Source organism: Erinaceus europaeus, chromosome 21 (genome assembly GCF_950295315.1).
Source record: "Erinaceus europaeus chromosome 21, mEriEur2.1, whole genome shotgun sequence".
NCBI lineage: Eukaryota > Metazoa > Chordata > Mammalia > Eulipotyphla > Erinaceidae > Erinaceus > Erinaceus europaeus.
In genome coordinates this window covers 4,952,382-4,967,357 of record NC_080182.1, presented here as the reverse complement: position 1 = coordinate 4,967,357, position 14,976 = coordinate 4,952,382, and the positions used below count along the sequence as shown (strand labels likewise).

The 14,976-nt window shown below is 48.8% G+C and overlaps 1 protein-coding gene and 1 pseudogene across 2 annotated transcripts in view; one reads left to right on the top strand and one right to left on the bottom strand.

Moving 5' to 3' along the window:
* ACAD9 (acyl-CoA dehydrogenase family member 9) overlaps positions 1-14,976 on the top strand; it is a 30,103-nt gene that overhangs the window by 5,275 nt on the left and 9,852 nt on the right. The window contains exons 2-8 of one of the 2 annotated variants that reach the window (XM_060180322.1): positions 771-864; positions 5,042-5,095; positions 8,576-8,677; positions 11,108-11,214; positions 11,778-11,878; positions 13,192-13,270; positions 13,806-13,980. In XM_060180322.1, the coding sequence (XP_060036305.1) occupies positions 771-864; positions 5,042-5,095; positions 8,576-8,677; positions 11,108-11,214; positions 11,778-11,878; positions 13,192-13,270; positions 13,806-13,980 (712 nt within the window). The remainder of the gene's footprint in view (positions 1-770; positions 865-5,041; positions 5,096-8,575; positions 8,678-11,107; positions 11,215-11,777; positions 11,879-13,191; positions 13,271-13,805; positions 13,981-14,976) is intronic. The other variant, XM_007531631.3, reaches the window with a different exon arrangement.
* LOC103121140 (cleavage and polyadenylation specificity factor subunit 5-like) lies at positions 2,610-3,933 on the bottom strand (annotated as a pseudogene).

Sequence of the window (14,976 nt, the reverse complement as noted above, 5' to 3'; positions counted from 1 at the left end):
CCCAGCCCCCTCCCTTGTCTTTATAGTGGTCGATGGTGACTCTTGGTCCACTTGTTCAGTCCCCTTTGATGCCTCTTATTCTCATAATCCACGACTAATCCCCAGCAGATGCTGTCTTCTCGGCCTCCAGGCTATGTTAGAACCTGTTTCAGGCCTCCCGGCATCACTGCGCTTTCAGCAGAGCATGGCACTAGGACGCAGGGGCACTCAGCTGGAAGAGAACTTGAAAGTCACGGGGACCTGGACTTGCTGGGTGGGCCTGGGGCTGCAGGAGGAACCAGTAGGGAGTCCGCCGCTTTTACCCACTGCCACCCTGCCCCCCAGAGCCCGCCAAAGCGGCCTGGCTTTTACTTGCTTTGTGTTTGGTTTTGGTACTAGATTTACTTGAAACACAGCACCCATTGTTTTGCTTTTGTTAATAAGACGACTGCTCGGCTCTAGCTTAAGGGAGAGGCTTCCGCTGCTTTTAAAAGGATTGAAAACTGCTGATGGCAGTTGATCCCAGCGTGCAGGAGGTGCCCATTGGTCTTTTAGTTGCTGGCAGGTCCTCTCGAACACCCGGCGGTGCGGGGAGCCTCCGTGCTTTCAGCTGAGGAGCTGGCTCTGTGGAGAGGCTGCATGGTGATGGGAGTCTCCGCATCCTTTCCTTCCAGAGCACTCCAAGGATGGGGCGGGAAGGAGCAGCCTCCAAGTCAGCTGTTGCGTCTGTAGGGATTCCAGGCCTACTTACTAAAAGCACTTTTCTTTTTTTCTTTTTTTCTTTTTTTTAGGAAGCAGTTTTTCCGTTTCCAGAAGTTAGCCAAGATGAATTTGATGAAATCAGTCAATTCGTGGGACCCGTAGAAAAGTTCTTCAGTGAAGAAGGTATGTGTGGTTTTTTCTGTCGTTGCTAATCACCATTTGCAGGGGACCTACTTTGATACTAAAAGTGATACACGAGGCAGTGACCCACAGAGGAAGCTCTCGCGTCTCATCAGTCACAGGAAAACAATGCTAATAGTTTTCTTTTAGGGCATCCCAATATCTGCTGAATCACAAGGCACTTATTTCAGTGCTTCTCAGTGTATTTGTGTCAAAGGGCCACTTTAAAATAGTTCCAAACCATTACTGACGGGTACTTTTTATAGAGTATAATAAAAGCAAACAGCTATAAAAAAGGGAAATTTAAAAAAGCCAAGAACACAAGCCGACTCACCGATCTTGTATGCGGCTGGGTGGCGATGTGAGTTATTGTGAGCATGCCTGAAGGCTCGCTTTTGAATTTTGTGCTAATGAACCAGGAGTGGTAATGTCCACTCAGGTGCAACTGGGAGAAGCCAAAGCTCTGAAGACGGGGGTGTGGGGCGTGGGGGTAGAGTAGATGTTGTTTACAGGGGCGAGCTGCCAGGTGCCGGTCCCAGCAAGCACCTGTGCAGTGCAGTGACTGGCCAGTATGCCACATCCTAAACATCAGTCACTACACAAGGGACCAGATCTTGGTCCCACCACAGGTAGGAAATTTGACAGTGAGAGGAGAGTTGTTTACTAAGACGACTAACAGTCACAACCTGTGAATGTGTCGGGCCACGGAGATGGCACAGTGGTCACACAAATGACATCTGTGCCCAGGTTCAGCCTGAAAGCACCAGCTTATGCTGGGGCCTCTTGTTCTTCTCGCATAACCGCTGTCTCACACACAAAGTAAATGCACTGCTCTGGTTCTCTCTCACAATGAATAAATCTAAAATAAACACAGCAAACTCTAAGGAAGCAGAAAAACATGGTGCTGGGTATTGCGTCTAGGACCTCAGGGCTACAGGTGCATCTGTCTCCCTCCTTTACTATCTCCCCCTTCCCTCAATTTCTATCTCTATCCAATAAATAAAGTTAATAATTTTTTTGTAATTTTTTATTTATTTATCTTCCCTTTTGTTGCCCTCGTTGTCTTTTTATTGTTGTTTTCTTATTGTTGTTGTAGTTGATGTCGTCGTTGTTGGATAGACAGAGAGAAGTGGAGAGAGGAGGGGAGGACAGAGAGGAGGAGAGAAAGACAGACACCTGCAGATCTGTTTTACCACCTGTGAAGCGACTCCCCTGCAGGTGGGGAGCCGGGGGCTCGAACCGGGATCCTCATGCCGGTCCTTGCGCTTTGCGCCACCTGCGCTTAACCCGCTGCGCTACCACCCGGCTCCCAGTTAATAATTTTTTTTAAGTGCTTATGTTTACTAGTTCTCCAAGCTAGTTTGCTGTTAATTTCAGCCATTGAACTCTGTAAAGTTTGCTTTGCATTTTTATTATTTTTATCATTTTTGCTTCCAGGGTTATCACTGGAATTCGGTGCCTTACTACGAATCCACTGCTCCTATAGTCATCTTTTCAATGGCCATTTTTAAACTTTTAAATATATATATTAAGAGTTTTAGTGGTCCAAGAGGTGGCGCAGTGGCTAAAGCATTGGACTCTCAAGCATGAGGCCCCAAGTATAATCCCTGGTAGCACGTGTACCAGAGTGATATCTGATGTCTGGTTCTTTCTCTGTCCTCCTATCTTTTTCATTAATAAAAAAAATCTTTTAAAAAAAAGTTTTTTAAGTTTAATGTGAAATTAAAAACAATAGAAGTTCACTTTTTTTTAATGTTGTACCAAAAAGTATGTGTATAATTAAAACTAAATTAAACAACCCATTTGTTTATAAGACTAGCTAGTTCTTCATATCAACTTTATCATTCAGACAACTGAAAGTAGGTGGCAATTTAGAGATTGGGGAAGCAGTGAAACCAGAACCACTTTTCTGCCATGTTTGTTGTTAAAATTTTCAGAGGCTCTGGCCGGGTTGGCTTGCTTCACGGTGGTGAACAGAGACGCGGAGACAACGGCTGGGCAGGGAAGCTGTATTTCTTTATTCAGGAGGAACTATTCATAAACTAAGACAAACTAATCATCAAACAGAACTCTGCTGTCTCTTTGCGGCGGCGCAAGCACTCTCTCTTTTACTCTGGAACTCAGGAACCCTCTCCCTTACTCTCGAACTCAGAAACTCTCGCACCCTCGCACTCTCGAACTCCGGAACTCAGGAACTCTGTCACTGGGGAACTCAGGAACTCTCGGACTCCGGAACCCTCTCCCAGGGTCCCTTGGGGCGGGGCCAAGCAGGCCCGCGAAATTAACAGGACTCATCCAATTCTCTTGGAGGGGGAGGGCTAGAACAAGTCAATGTAAAGCATACGACACATGTTTCTTGCCCATTGTGTACCTCTGTGCTCAGAGACGGCTTCTTAACTTCTCCACTGAGCAGTAATTCGGTTGTGTATAAAACTGAACCTGCTCAAAGGTTGAGGGGGGCTAGAAATGACAGGCCCATAACCTAGTGCATTGTCCTACAATTCAAACAGTGGTGCAGCTGCCAGATTGTAATTTGGGGGGACTGCAAATACGGCTTCTTGAAGCTGAACCAAAAACAACTTCGATTCTTTGGGTCTTGTATTATATGCAAGAATATATGGGTTACTGTGAGGCTCAGAATTTGTCCTCTGCCAGTTGCCAGTGCAGTCAGTCACCAGTGACCAGTCTTGCAGGACTCCGTCTTGATGACCCAGTATCTCTGTCATTAAGTAAGCATTTCAAAGTCCTTCAGCTTCATCTTCTGAGTTAAGTTTACCACCAGATAATTTGCAGAGCGTTGTTCCCTGCTGTGGTAGTAGCGCATGAGGTAGCCGAAACTCATGTACAATCAGGGCCCTTCTGTAGTCCTCCTCATTCCAGTTTCATCAAATTCCTCCCTGATGTGCTGAAATCTGGCTGCAGCAGAACTGTCCCCAACAGAGAGGCTCTTTAGTACCAGAAGTGCAATGTATAAGAGGGTACAGGTTGAAGGTCGGCTGGGTGTACTTGTTGCCAGACTGGTTGACGCCCCATGGCCAGCCTGTTTGAGCAGTTGGCTGGCACCACAGACATACTGACGTGCCCAAACACCGGGATGAAGCAGAACAGGAAAAGCAGGGAGTCCTTCCCTGTGTTCCTTTCAGCAGCCGCCACCCACCAGTTTGCATCTTTTTTTTTTTTACCTCTTTCACGAGTCTCACGTATTCATGTTTTCTTGAGCTCTTGAAATATAATTATAATCACTTGTCTATTTTATTTAAAAAATTATTTTCTACCAGAGTTACTGCTGGGGCTTGGTTCCTTGGCAGCCTTTTTTTTTTTTTTTCCTCCTTTGATAGAGATTGAGAGACATAAAGATAAGGAGAGGCGCCGCGGCATTGCTCCATTACTTGTGAAGTTTCAACCGGGGTCCTCACACATGGTGACTTGTGTGCCGTGCTGGGAGAGTCACCACTCAGCCCTCGGAATCATTTTTAGTGTCCTTGTCTTCTAGCATCTGTGACTTGGTCATTTCAACTGACTGATTTATTTTTTCATTGCTGATTACATCTTCTCCTTCCTTCCTTCCTTCCTTCCTTCCTTCCTTCCTTGGCCTCCGGGGTTATTGATGGGGCTCCATGCCTGCACTAGGAAACCACTGCTCCTAGAGGCCATTTTTTTCTTTTTGTTTTTTCTTGCTGTTGTTGTTATTTGATAGGACAGAGAGAAATCAAGAGAGGGGGAGAGATAAATAGACACCTGCAGACCTGCTTCACCACCGGTAAAGCGACCCCCCCCATGCACGTGGGGAGCCAGGGGCTCGAACCGGGATCTTTACACCAGTTCTTGCGCTTCGTGCCATGTGCACTTAACCCGCCGCTACGCTACCACCCGACCCTCCATCTTCCTGTTTCTTTACATGCCGTGGGTGCCAGTCCTTGTGGACTTTTCATTATTGGTGCTGAGTGTATGTGTTTGATATGTTCCTATGCTTTGTTCTAGGGTATAATTAAATTACTTAGGAACAGTTTCCTACCTTTTAAGAAAGATTTCCTCATTTTCGTGAGAGAGAGACAACCCAGTTTTTATTGTGATGGATATAGTGCCAGGAGTTGAACCCAGAATCCTTTGCTTCCCAGTTCAGTGCCATAACCTACTGCACCACCTCCTGAGCTGCGAAATTATCTTTTCATTTTTTTAGGCCAGAGAAGTACTGTTAGTGCCAGGGATTCAGCTTGGGATCTCAGAGCCTCAGGCATGGAAGTCGTGTTCATAACCACTGTGTTTTCTCTCTGACCCAGTTTGATATTTAGGTTTGATCTAAGTTTTTTGTTTTGTTTTGTTTTTATTTTGACCACAGGACCAGCCAGCTCTGGTTGTTGGTGGTCCTGAGGATTGAACCTATAACCTCTCTGCTGTAGTTCCTGTGTACTACCACTGTGCTGTCTTCCCAGCCCTGACCTTAACTCCTTAGGCTGGAGCAAGGCAGCCTCTAGCTTTGCAACGTTTCTCAACTCTTTGTTGTTCCCTCTCCTCTCAGGTCCTTTTTGTCATTTGTTCCTCTGTGCACCACCACCCCCTGAAGGCTTTATGCCACAGTGGTCCCACATATCTATGTGTTTCTCTGCTTTATATGTTACCTTTTTTGCCCCCAGCACCAGCTGTTACCCACTTGGGGTGATGCCCCATGTTGAGCTGCCTGGTCTGGAGCTAACTGCCTTACCAGGAGCCTCTTACTTTCTGAGTGTTGTTCCCTAGTGTCCTGTATTTCCAATGTCTTGTCCCCTCTATTAGAAGCTTCCTTATTTTTTTTTTACTTCTTTATTGGGGTATTAATGTTTTACAGTCAACAGGGAAGCTTCCTTATTCTTTATCCCCCTCTGGGAGTATGGACCAAAATTCTTTATGGGCTGCAGTAAGTGGAAGATCTGGCTTCTGTAATTTCTTCTCTGCTGGACATGGGCATTGACAGGTCGATCCATATACCCAGGCTGTTTCTATCTTTCCCTGCTTGGGTTGGGCTCTGAGGAGGTGAGGTTCCAGGACACTTTGGTGAAGTCATCTGCCCAGGGAAGTCAGGATGAAGTCATAGTAGCACCTGCAGCTTGGTAGCTGAAATGAAGTAGGATGGAAAGCTGGAAAAAATGTTTGATAAACAGGAGCCATAAAGTAGGAATAGAGCAGGTGAAAGTAGGAGCCTGGGGGTGGAAGGAAGCTGGGAGTCTATTTAGGAAGGTCCCTAGGAGCCTATGTCTTAATAATCTTTGCTTGAGCTTGATAGCTAACATGGGGTAGACCAGAAATATCGTCTGGCAAGATGGTGTCAGTTGCAAGTTGAACTAGGAAGCAGGATTAGGGGAGAGAGTTGCTTGCAAACTTGAAGAAGATATATAAATGATCTAACTCAGGGTCCATATCTGTTCATATTTATCACAGGAGCCTGTACAACCACTGAGCCCGTCAGACAGCTCACAGTCCATAGTCACAGCTGGGAACACTCTAGGTTGCACTCATTTCAGAGCTAATCTGCAAGACTCCCTTCAGAGAGTGGGGCAGTCTCCACCTTGCTACTTCATTGAGTGTGGTCCCGAAGAAGTCTACAGAAGAGCTTATGATGACATTCCCAATGGAGGTGACCAGCGATGGTAGAGAGAGGCATCTATCAGAGGTCTAGGCCCTTATTATCTATGTAGGAATCCAAGGGTTCCCTGTCTAGGACCCTACATGATGGTCCTCATCAGGGGTGGCCTGATAAGTAGCCCAAAAGGTCACAGTTAAGCCAGTCTCTTGCCTTTATCCAGTTCTTGTAGTCTCATCTTTATCTGACAAGCTTAGACTTTCTCCCAGTTGTTAAAGTGTTGAGGGTCCTTTGTTGTATTCAAACCAGAATTAGGTTTATGGGATCTGGCTTTGAGTTAGGGAGGAAATAGATCTAGAATTTTAGTGGCATCTTGGTTAGTCTCAAGTTTTTCTGCATGTATTTGTTTGATGATTCTAATAAAGGTTGTCATAGGGACAATAAATGTCCAATGTCCTTTACTTGGTAAATAGTTTTTGCCAGTATACCTCTTTGCTGGTTGTATAGTGTTTCTTCTGAAACTTATCGAGGGATAACAGTAATGCTGATGCTCTGTCACAAGAGATTTAAAAAGATGGAAGAATATTTCTTACTTCCTTTTGTATAGTTAATTGAATAGACAGAGTGATTGAGGGAAGTGAAGAAGTAAGGGGCTGGAGAGGAGGGTGTCTAGGCCTAAGTAGTAAGTCTATAACTGCAAAATTTATGCTTCTTTAGGCCATGCTGCTAGAATGCCAGGCTTATTACGTCTAAGTCTAATCACAGAGGGCTATTAAGCACTTTACTCTGAGGTATAGAATTGCCCCTTGCTTGTGGGTATATGTACACATGTATACATATACATAGTACCCTAAGTCCCTTAGAAAACGTGACAGTGGGGAGTCGGGCTATAGCGCAGCGGGTTAAGCACAGGTGGCGCAAAGCACAAGGACCGGCATAAGGATCCCGGTTCGAACCCCGGCTCCCCACCTGCAGGGGAGTCGCTTCACAGGCGGTGAAGCAGGTCTGCAGGTGTCTGTCTTTCTCTCCTCTCTGTCTTCCCCCTCCTCTCTCCATTTCTCTCTGTCCTATCCAACAACGACAACAACAATAATAACTACAACAATAAAACAACAAGGGCAACAAAAGGGAATAAATAAATTATATAAATATTTAAAAATATATAAGTAAATAAATAAATAAAAAGAAAACGTGACAGTGGGGGTCAGACAGTGGTGCACCCAGTTAAGCACACATAGTACTGAATGTAAGGATCCTGGTTCAAGCCCCTGCACCCCACAAGTGATGAAGCAGGTTTGCAGGTGTCTGTCTGTATTTCTCCCTCTCTACCTCCCCCTCCTGTCTCAATTTCTCTCTGTCCTGTCCAATAAAATGGGGGGAAAAAAAAAAAAGGCCTCCAGGAGCAGTGGATTTGTAATACAGGTACCAAGCCGCATCGATAATCCTGGAGGAAAAAAAAAGAAAGAGAGAAGAAAATGTGATGGCTAATCTTTTTTAACTTCATAACAGTGCTAGTTTAATCTCTTGGCAAATTAAAAGGATACTTTAACTTGATTCATACAGCAGTGGACAGTTATAGACCCCACGCAAGTGTTTGTTCACTTTTGATTATTCAGACTGGACTGTTTTCAGAATCTGGGGACTATAATTGGCTAGATCTGGTAAGGGCTGTACTCTAACCTTCTAGAAGGTGATTAAAACAGATCAGGCTCAACATGCCTGCTGCAAAACTGACATCTCATAAATGTATAATTTAATGCAGTTTATACACAATGAATATGGAAGAAATCACACGTTGGAGAGCAGAGTCTAGTACTGGTGATTTTCAAAAATAAGTTCTTTTTCCTCTTTTTTTTTTTTTTTTTTTTAGATTTATTAAGGTAAAAGAGAAAGAGTACCAGAGCATACATATGAGATGCCTGGGCTGAATTTGCAGCCTCATGCTTGAGAGCCCAGTGCCCATCTGCTGCACCACCAACACCCAGTTCTGCTGGACTGATAGGATAAGCTTGACCAGCCTCTGAATGCCCATCTAGATAATGTCCAGTTTTGAAGATTATGGCCCTGGGATTTTATGCTACACAAAAATTGCTGTTTACTTTCATCTCTGTTAACATTGTTTACATTTTGTTTAATCAAGAATTTTCCTCTTGGCAGTGGATTCTCGGAGAATCGACCTGGAGGGGAAAATCCCAAATGAAACTTTAGAGAAACTGAAGAGCCTGGGGCTGTTTGGGATGCAAGTCCCAGAAGAATATGGTAAGTGAAGGAGAATGGCTTTGCCTCCCTGCTGGTTTGGCTCTTCAGAAGTATTGTGCAGGGGGCCAGGTCTCCATTCCTCTCTGCTCTAGCAATAGGGAGAGAAGTAAGGGAAAATGACCACCAGGAATGGTGGGTTTCTAGTGTCTGCACCAAGCCCTAGCGATAACCCTGGTGACAATAAAAATAATTTATTTTTTAAAAAAGTAAGTATTGGGGGTCGGGCGGTAGCACCATGGGTAAAGCACACATGGCATGAAGCAGAAGGACCAGCGTAAGGATCCCGGTTCGAGCCCCCGGCTCCCCACCTGCAGGGGGTCGCTTCACAAGCAGTGAAACAGGTCTGCAAGTGTCTATCTTTCTCTTCCCCTCTCTGTCTTCCCCTGCTCTCTGGATTTCTCTGTCCTATCCAGCAACAGCGACAGCAATAGCAACAAAAATAATAACCACAACAATAATAACCCTGGAGGCAAAAAAAAAAAAAGTATTGTACATTTATCAGAAAGGAATTTGTTCAGAAAGGGGGGACTGTAATTATAGAAGGCCGAGCTGTAAAACCCCTGGGATTCATAAAAATGGCCTCGATGTGCTAAAAAGTAGGGTGACTGGTGAGTGTTACTGATTAGGGGATGTGGACAAGAAGGGCTGCTGTGTGTTAGGGAGAGGTGGTACAGTGGCAGTGCACAGGACTGGCATGAGAGAGGTCTCAGGTTCAGTTCCTAGCTCTACTGATAGCCAGAGCTGAGCCACACTCCTTCCACAGAGGGAAGCTGTGCCGTGGTGCATGAGGCCGCCACAGAATGTCTAACCCATGTCCTGTGACCTCAAAGCTGAACTGGCTGACTTGGCTGTCATCTCCACTGAAAATACCGTGGTCTTGGCACAGGCAGGATGCCTGCCTGTTGGAGGGAGAGCTGTGTGCTGAGAACTCAGGCATTCCGCCAAGCCAGGCTTCTCATCCAGTGTAGAGGAGTGAGTGTCTGGCTACAGGGATGGGCCGGGGAATGAGTGTGAACCTTTAAGCTGGGCCTTTGGCCCTTGGTCTTTGGGACTATTCGTGCCACTCTCCCAGCATTGTGGTGATGGCGTTTGGTGGTTTTGCCTCCAAGGTTATTACTAGGGCTCGGTGCCTGCACTATAAATCCACTGCTCCTGGTGGCTTTTTTTTTTTTCTTCCATTTTTGTTGTTGTTTTTGGATAAGACAGAGAGAAATTGAAGGGGGAAGAAAAGATAGACACCTGCAGACCTGCTTCACCACTTGTGAAGTGACCCCCCCCCCAGAGGCGGGGAGCTGGGGTTTGAACTGGGATCCTTGTGCTGGTCCGTCCCTGCGCTTCATACTATGTGCACTTACTTAACCCAGTGCACCACTACCCGGCCCCCTGTGGTGATGTTTTAACCACCCCGCGGGAAGGGCCCTTCCTCTTCCTGGACTCCAGTGTGAATCTCTCTGTAAGGTTTGGCTGATCACTGCAGCTCATCTCCCCTGGGCCTGATCTGGATCCATTTAATCCTTTGCAAGTGGGGAGATGGGTCAGCGGTAGCTGGAGGCAGAGGGGAGTAGGAATGTTCCAGAGGCAGCATGTAGGGTGTGTGTGTGTATGTGTGTGTGTGTATGCACACATGTGCTTGCACACTCTGACACAAACACACATCATCTCTTTTTACTCTGGGGCCCTTTTTACTTGACATTGTGTAAAGGGCCCAGGGAGGTGGTGGGGCGTGGAGTCCTGAGCCAGGGACAGTGCGACTCAGTCACACCCTAAAGTTAAAGACAAAATCAGAACTTGGCAAATGGCAGAGTAGTGCTCTGGTGTCTGGCTCTGTCTGTGTCTCTTTGTCTCTCTCACAGTTTTTAATTAATGTTTGCCTCTGGGCTTCGTGCCTACTTCCGGTGGACTCCTCTCCCCTCTCTCCTCCCCTCCCTCCAGGGAAAGGAGGAGAGAAACGGGGAAGGGGGGTGGTCACACCACAACACTGCTCCACTTTGTGAAGCTGCTGTATGCTGCTTCCATGTGGTGACTATTCACCAGCTGAGCCATTTCCCCAGATGCTATGATTTTTATAAAAATGATGACGGGGGCCAGGTGCTGATGCGCCCGGTAGAGCGCATGTTCCCGTGTGCGAGGGCCCTGCAGGGGGGGAAGCTTCACAAGGAGTGGAGCCGTGCTATTGATGCCCCTCATCTCTCTTACTATTCCTCACTCTCTCTCTCTCTCTCTCTCACTCACATGCTCTATCAAAAGAAAAACGGAGAACATTTGTTAAAGCTGTTAGGATTAGTGGTGATATAGGTATCAAGCCCTGGGGATAGTCTTGATGGGGGGATGTGGTGGGTATAATCTGAAAAAGAGGAAACCGGTGAGTTGGGAGCCTTGAGGAGGCGTGTGGCCCCGGGTCAGCGCTCCTCTCCTCCTCCTCCTCCCTAGGCGGCCTGGGCCTCTCCAACACCATGTATGCCCGGATGGGAGAGATCATCGGTCTGGACGCCTCCATCGCCGTGACCTTGGCAGCGCACCAGGCCATCGGCCTCAAGGTCAGGTCAGCTGCCCGGCTTTCTGTTTGCTCCACGGGAGGGGGCCAGGTGGCTGCTGGCTCAGAAGTGACTGGGGCTCAGTGTCAGAGTCTGTGGTGGGGCCATGGCCCCAGGCTGCTGCTTTAACCTCACCTGCGGTCTGTCCCCATCCGCTCTCACCCACCCTGCCAGGCCCAGAGGACGCTGCCTCCCGTTTGGGCTGGACGCGGGCTCCTCCCAACCCCCCTCACACTCCTTACCCCCCCCAGTACAAGCCCTCAGTGTCTGTTGTCAGTGTGAGGGAGAGGGGCTCTCCTCTGGGACCGAGGAGGTGGGACGAGTGGGGGATAGAGGGTCAGAGAAGGGCTCCCCTTACCCACAGCCACCCACCCCATCGAGAGGTGGAGGGACAATGGTGACTATCCCTGAGTGACCACAGGCACCTGCTGGCCAGTCCCAGGATTCCTGGGTTGTGCTGCCAGGCTGGGCTTGGGGTGTCCTCAGAAGGGCCTTGTCCCACCAGCCTCTTCTCCGCCCCCCACTAAAACCCCTCAGCTGAAGCGGCCGGTGTGTGCTTTTCTCAGGGCATCATCCTAGTGGGCAGCGAGGAGCAGAAGGCCAAGTACCTGCCCAGGCTGGCATCCGGGGAGCACGTGGCTGCCTTCTGCCTGACGGAGCCTGCCAGGTCTGCCTGCGTTGCGGTGCCCTGGGGAGGAGGGGGGTTGTTGCATTCCTGTTGGTCTTTCTGCCTTCCCTAAAATCTTCCTGAGTCAACGACATGCGTGCCAGTTTCTTTGTGTTCTCTTGCTTTTGCCTTATTTCTCTGGCCCAGTGAGACATAGAGGTAAGATAACCTTCCTGGCACTACCTGTGAGAGGATTTTCTTTTTTTCATATTGGTGGCTGGTAACACACCACACCTGTGCGTGGGCTTCAGGCAACTTTCTGAGGGTAGGTCAGGGGCACTGCTCTCACTTGACAGATTAGAAAGTTTGAAGACTAGGGCTGGTGTCTGTCCAGCTCAAGGGCCCATGTTGGCTTGGTGCTTGCCTCCTCCTCTCCCTCTCCTCCCTCCCTCCCCCCCCTTTTTTTTTTAAATCAGAGCACTGCATAAGCTCCAGCTTATGATGGTGCTGCGCATTGAACTTGGGACCTCAGAACCTCAAACGTGGATGTCTTTGTGACCATTGTGTTGTCTCCCCTGTCTTGGACTTGAGGCTTTTGATAACAAAGCTGTTACTTGATCCACACACCATCTGGCTTCCATTCCCTTGTTTTTTCACTTGCTGGGGGTTGAACCTGGGGCCTCAGAGCATCAGGCATGAAAGTCTTTTGCATCACCACTGTGCTATCTCCTTAACGGACACCTCTTGGGAATCTGAGGTGTCCAGACTCCCCACATGAACCTAAAAGTAAGCTCACAGTTTCACTGCCTTTTACCCAAGGTGATGAAGCCAGCTCAGGGCACACCTAGTCTGCCGCTCTTCTTGTAAATGAACTTGTACTCGGACAACCTGTTGGTGTGACGTCGGCTGTAGCTCCTTCCTGCCACTAGGCAGCAGAAGAGTTGGGACAGGCATCCAGTCACCTGCAGAGCAGAGCTAACGGAATTTTTTCTTATTTTTTGTTTTACTGTCACCAGGGTTATCACTGGTAATTGGTGCCTTGTATGTGTACACATCCACAGCGGCCATTTCTTCACTTTTTTTTTCTTTCTTTTCCTTCTTTATTTGATAGGAGTGATAGAAATTGAGGTAGAGAGAGAAAACGCATGAAGCTTCCCCCTGCAGGTGGAGACCAGGGCCTGAACCAGGATTCTTGTACATGATAACGTGTGCGCTCAACCAGTGCGCCACCATCCAGCCCGGAGCTGGAGTACTTGTCACCTAGCCCTTTGTTTGAAGCTTGCAGGCTCCTATATTAAAGGAAAGCCCTCCCCCCACCACCACTGTTAGGCACTCAGGGCCATTCTCTGGTCCCACCCTGTCCCTGCCTGCAGTGGGAGTGATGCTGCCTCTATCCAGACCAGGGCCACACTCAGTGACGACAAGAAGCACTTCATCCTCAACGGCTCCAAGGTACAGCCCGTGTGGGTCCCCTCCCCATGCTCAGGGCTACTGGGGGGCATACAGCCTCTCTCAGCTTCACTGGATGGAAACTGGATCAGCAGTCTGGTGGCTGGGACTAGTCATTCTGGTTCCAGGGTCTTTGCTCCCACAGAGCCAACCCTGCCTGCAGCCATTGCTGTGTTTGTTCTTTATTTGACTCAGTCCTAGGGGAGGTTCCCAGGCCTGGGCCATGCATGATACATGCACAAGAGAGGCAGTGAGAACATAGCACAGCTCCACCCTTCATGGTGAGGCACAGGCCCTACCCACTGCACCATCTCTCAGGCTCTTGTTTTTCAGTAAGCAGCATTTCAGAGATAGATACAGAAGTTTTGTGCAGGTCCCCCCTCGCTGGGGGGCTGGTACCTGGGCCTCTGCTCATTCAGCTCGGCCTCTCCAGAGCCAAGACCTCACGCCTGCCCTGAGGTGGCAGCTGCTGTCAGAGGGTGCCAAGGGGTGGCCGAGCATTCTGGCTTCCTGAGAGCCCCACTTGTTCTCCCCTCAGGTCTGGATCACCAATGGAGGACTGGCCAATATCTTCACAGTGTTTGCAAAGACCAAGGTCGATGAGGCCGATGGCTCTTCCAAAGACAAAATCACAGCTTTCATCGTAGAGAGAGACTTTGGTGGGGTCACTAATGGGAAGCCTGAGGATAAGTTAGGCATCCGCGGCTCCAACAGTAAGTGTGTGTGTGTGTGTGTGTGTGTGTGTGTGTGTGTCCGTCTGTCCGTCTGTCCATCCTTCTAGCCCCATCCAAATAACAAGGTAAAATGGGATTTAAGTACTTGAGCGAAATGAAACGAAGTAGTCCACAGTGCCCCCCACCCCAGGGAGCTACCCAGTGACCAGCAGCCTTGGCAGTTTCCCAGAGAGGCAGCCACAACCTGCTGGAGCTCTCGGCCATGTGGCGGCCGTGCACGCTGGGAAGGATGGTCATGGGTCCCAGGCCCACCCCGCACTCCAGGAAGTCACTTTCTTGCCCACTGTAGCCCTTGGGTGACCCTGGACCTGCTGCTGCTGCTGCTGTGGAATTGTCCTGGGTTGCCAGTGGGTTCCTCCTTGGAGTGCCCTTGCCACTGGGGCTAGCAAGTTGCGGCCTCCGGATTCTTCTCTCAGGCATCTTGTCTGTAGCGGCCCTGCGTTCTGGATGGTGGCATTTGGTGTGCAAACTGCTCAGCAGGGAGCGGGATGATCCCCAGCTCTCACCAGACTCTGTCACTTAGAAGTAGGGTGACCTTGAACAGGCTAGTGGAAGTGACAGGATGGGGGACTGTCACAGCTGAAGGACATGCTGTGCACAAGGAAGTATAACAGCTATTAGTGTCACTACCATGAGGCACTCAGAGCACTGCTCAGAATGTTCTGGCAGCGGCCGCGTGTGCTCACAGGCCCTGGGCTCATGCTGGGGGACAGGCAGAGTGGCCCCAGAAAAGGGGCAGGGTGGGCTGTCCCTGTGATGCCGGGGGGTGTGGTATGTCCCTGTGAGGGTTTGTGTGGCCTAAGACGAGGCCCTCCACAGGGACAAGGAGCCGTTAAAGGCCCCACAGCCACTGAGTTTGCCATGTGCATGGGAGCTGGACCTGAGCGTCACTCTTAATTCTCACCAGGCCAACAGGTAGCGTGGTGTCAGGATAGGGAGTTGGCCAGCTGTGCCCACACTCCAGGGCTGCTGGGC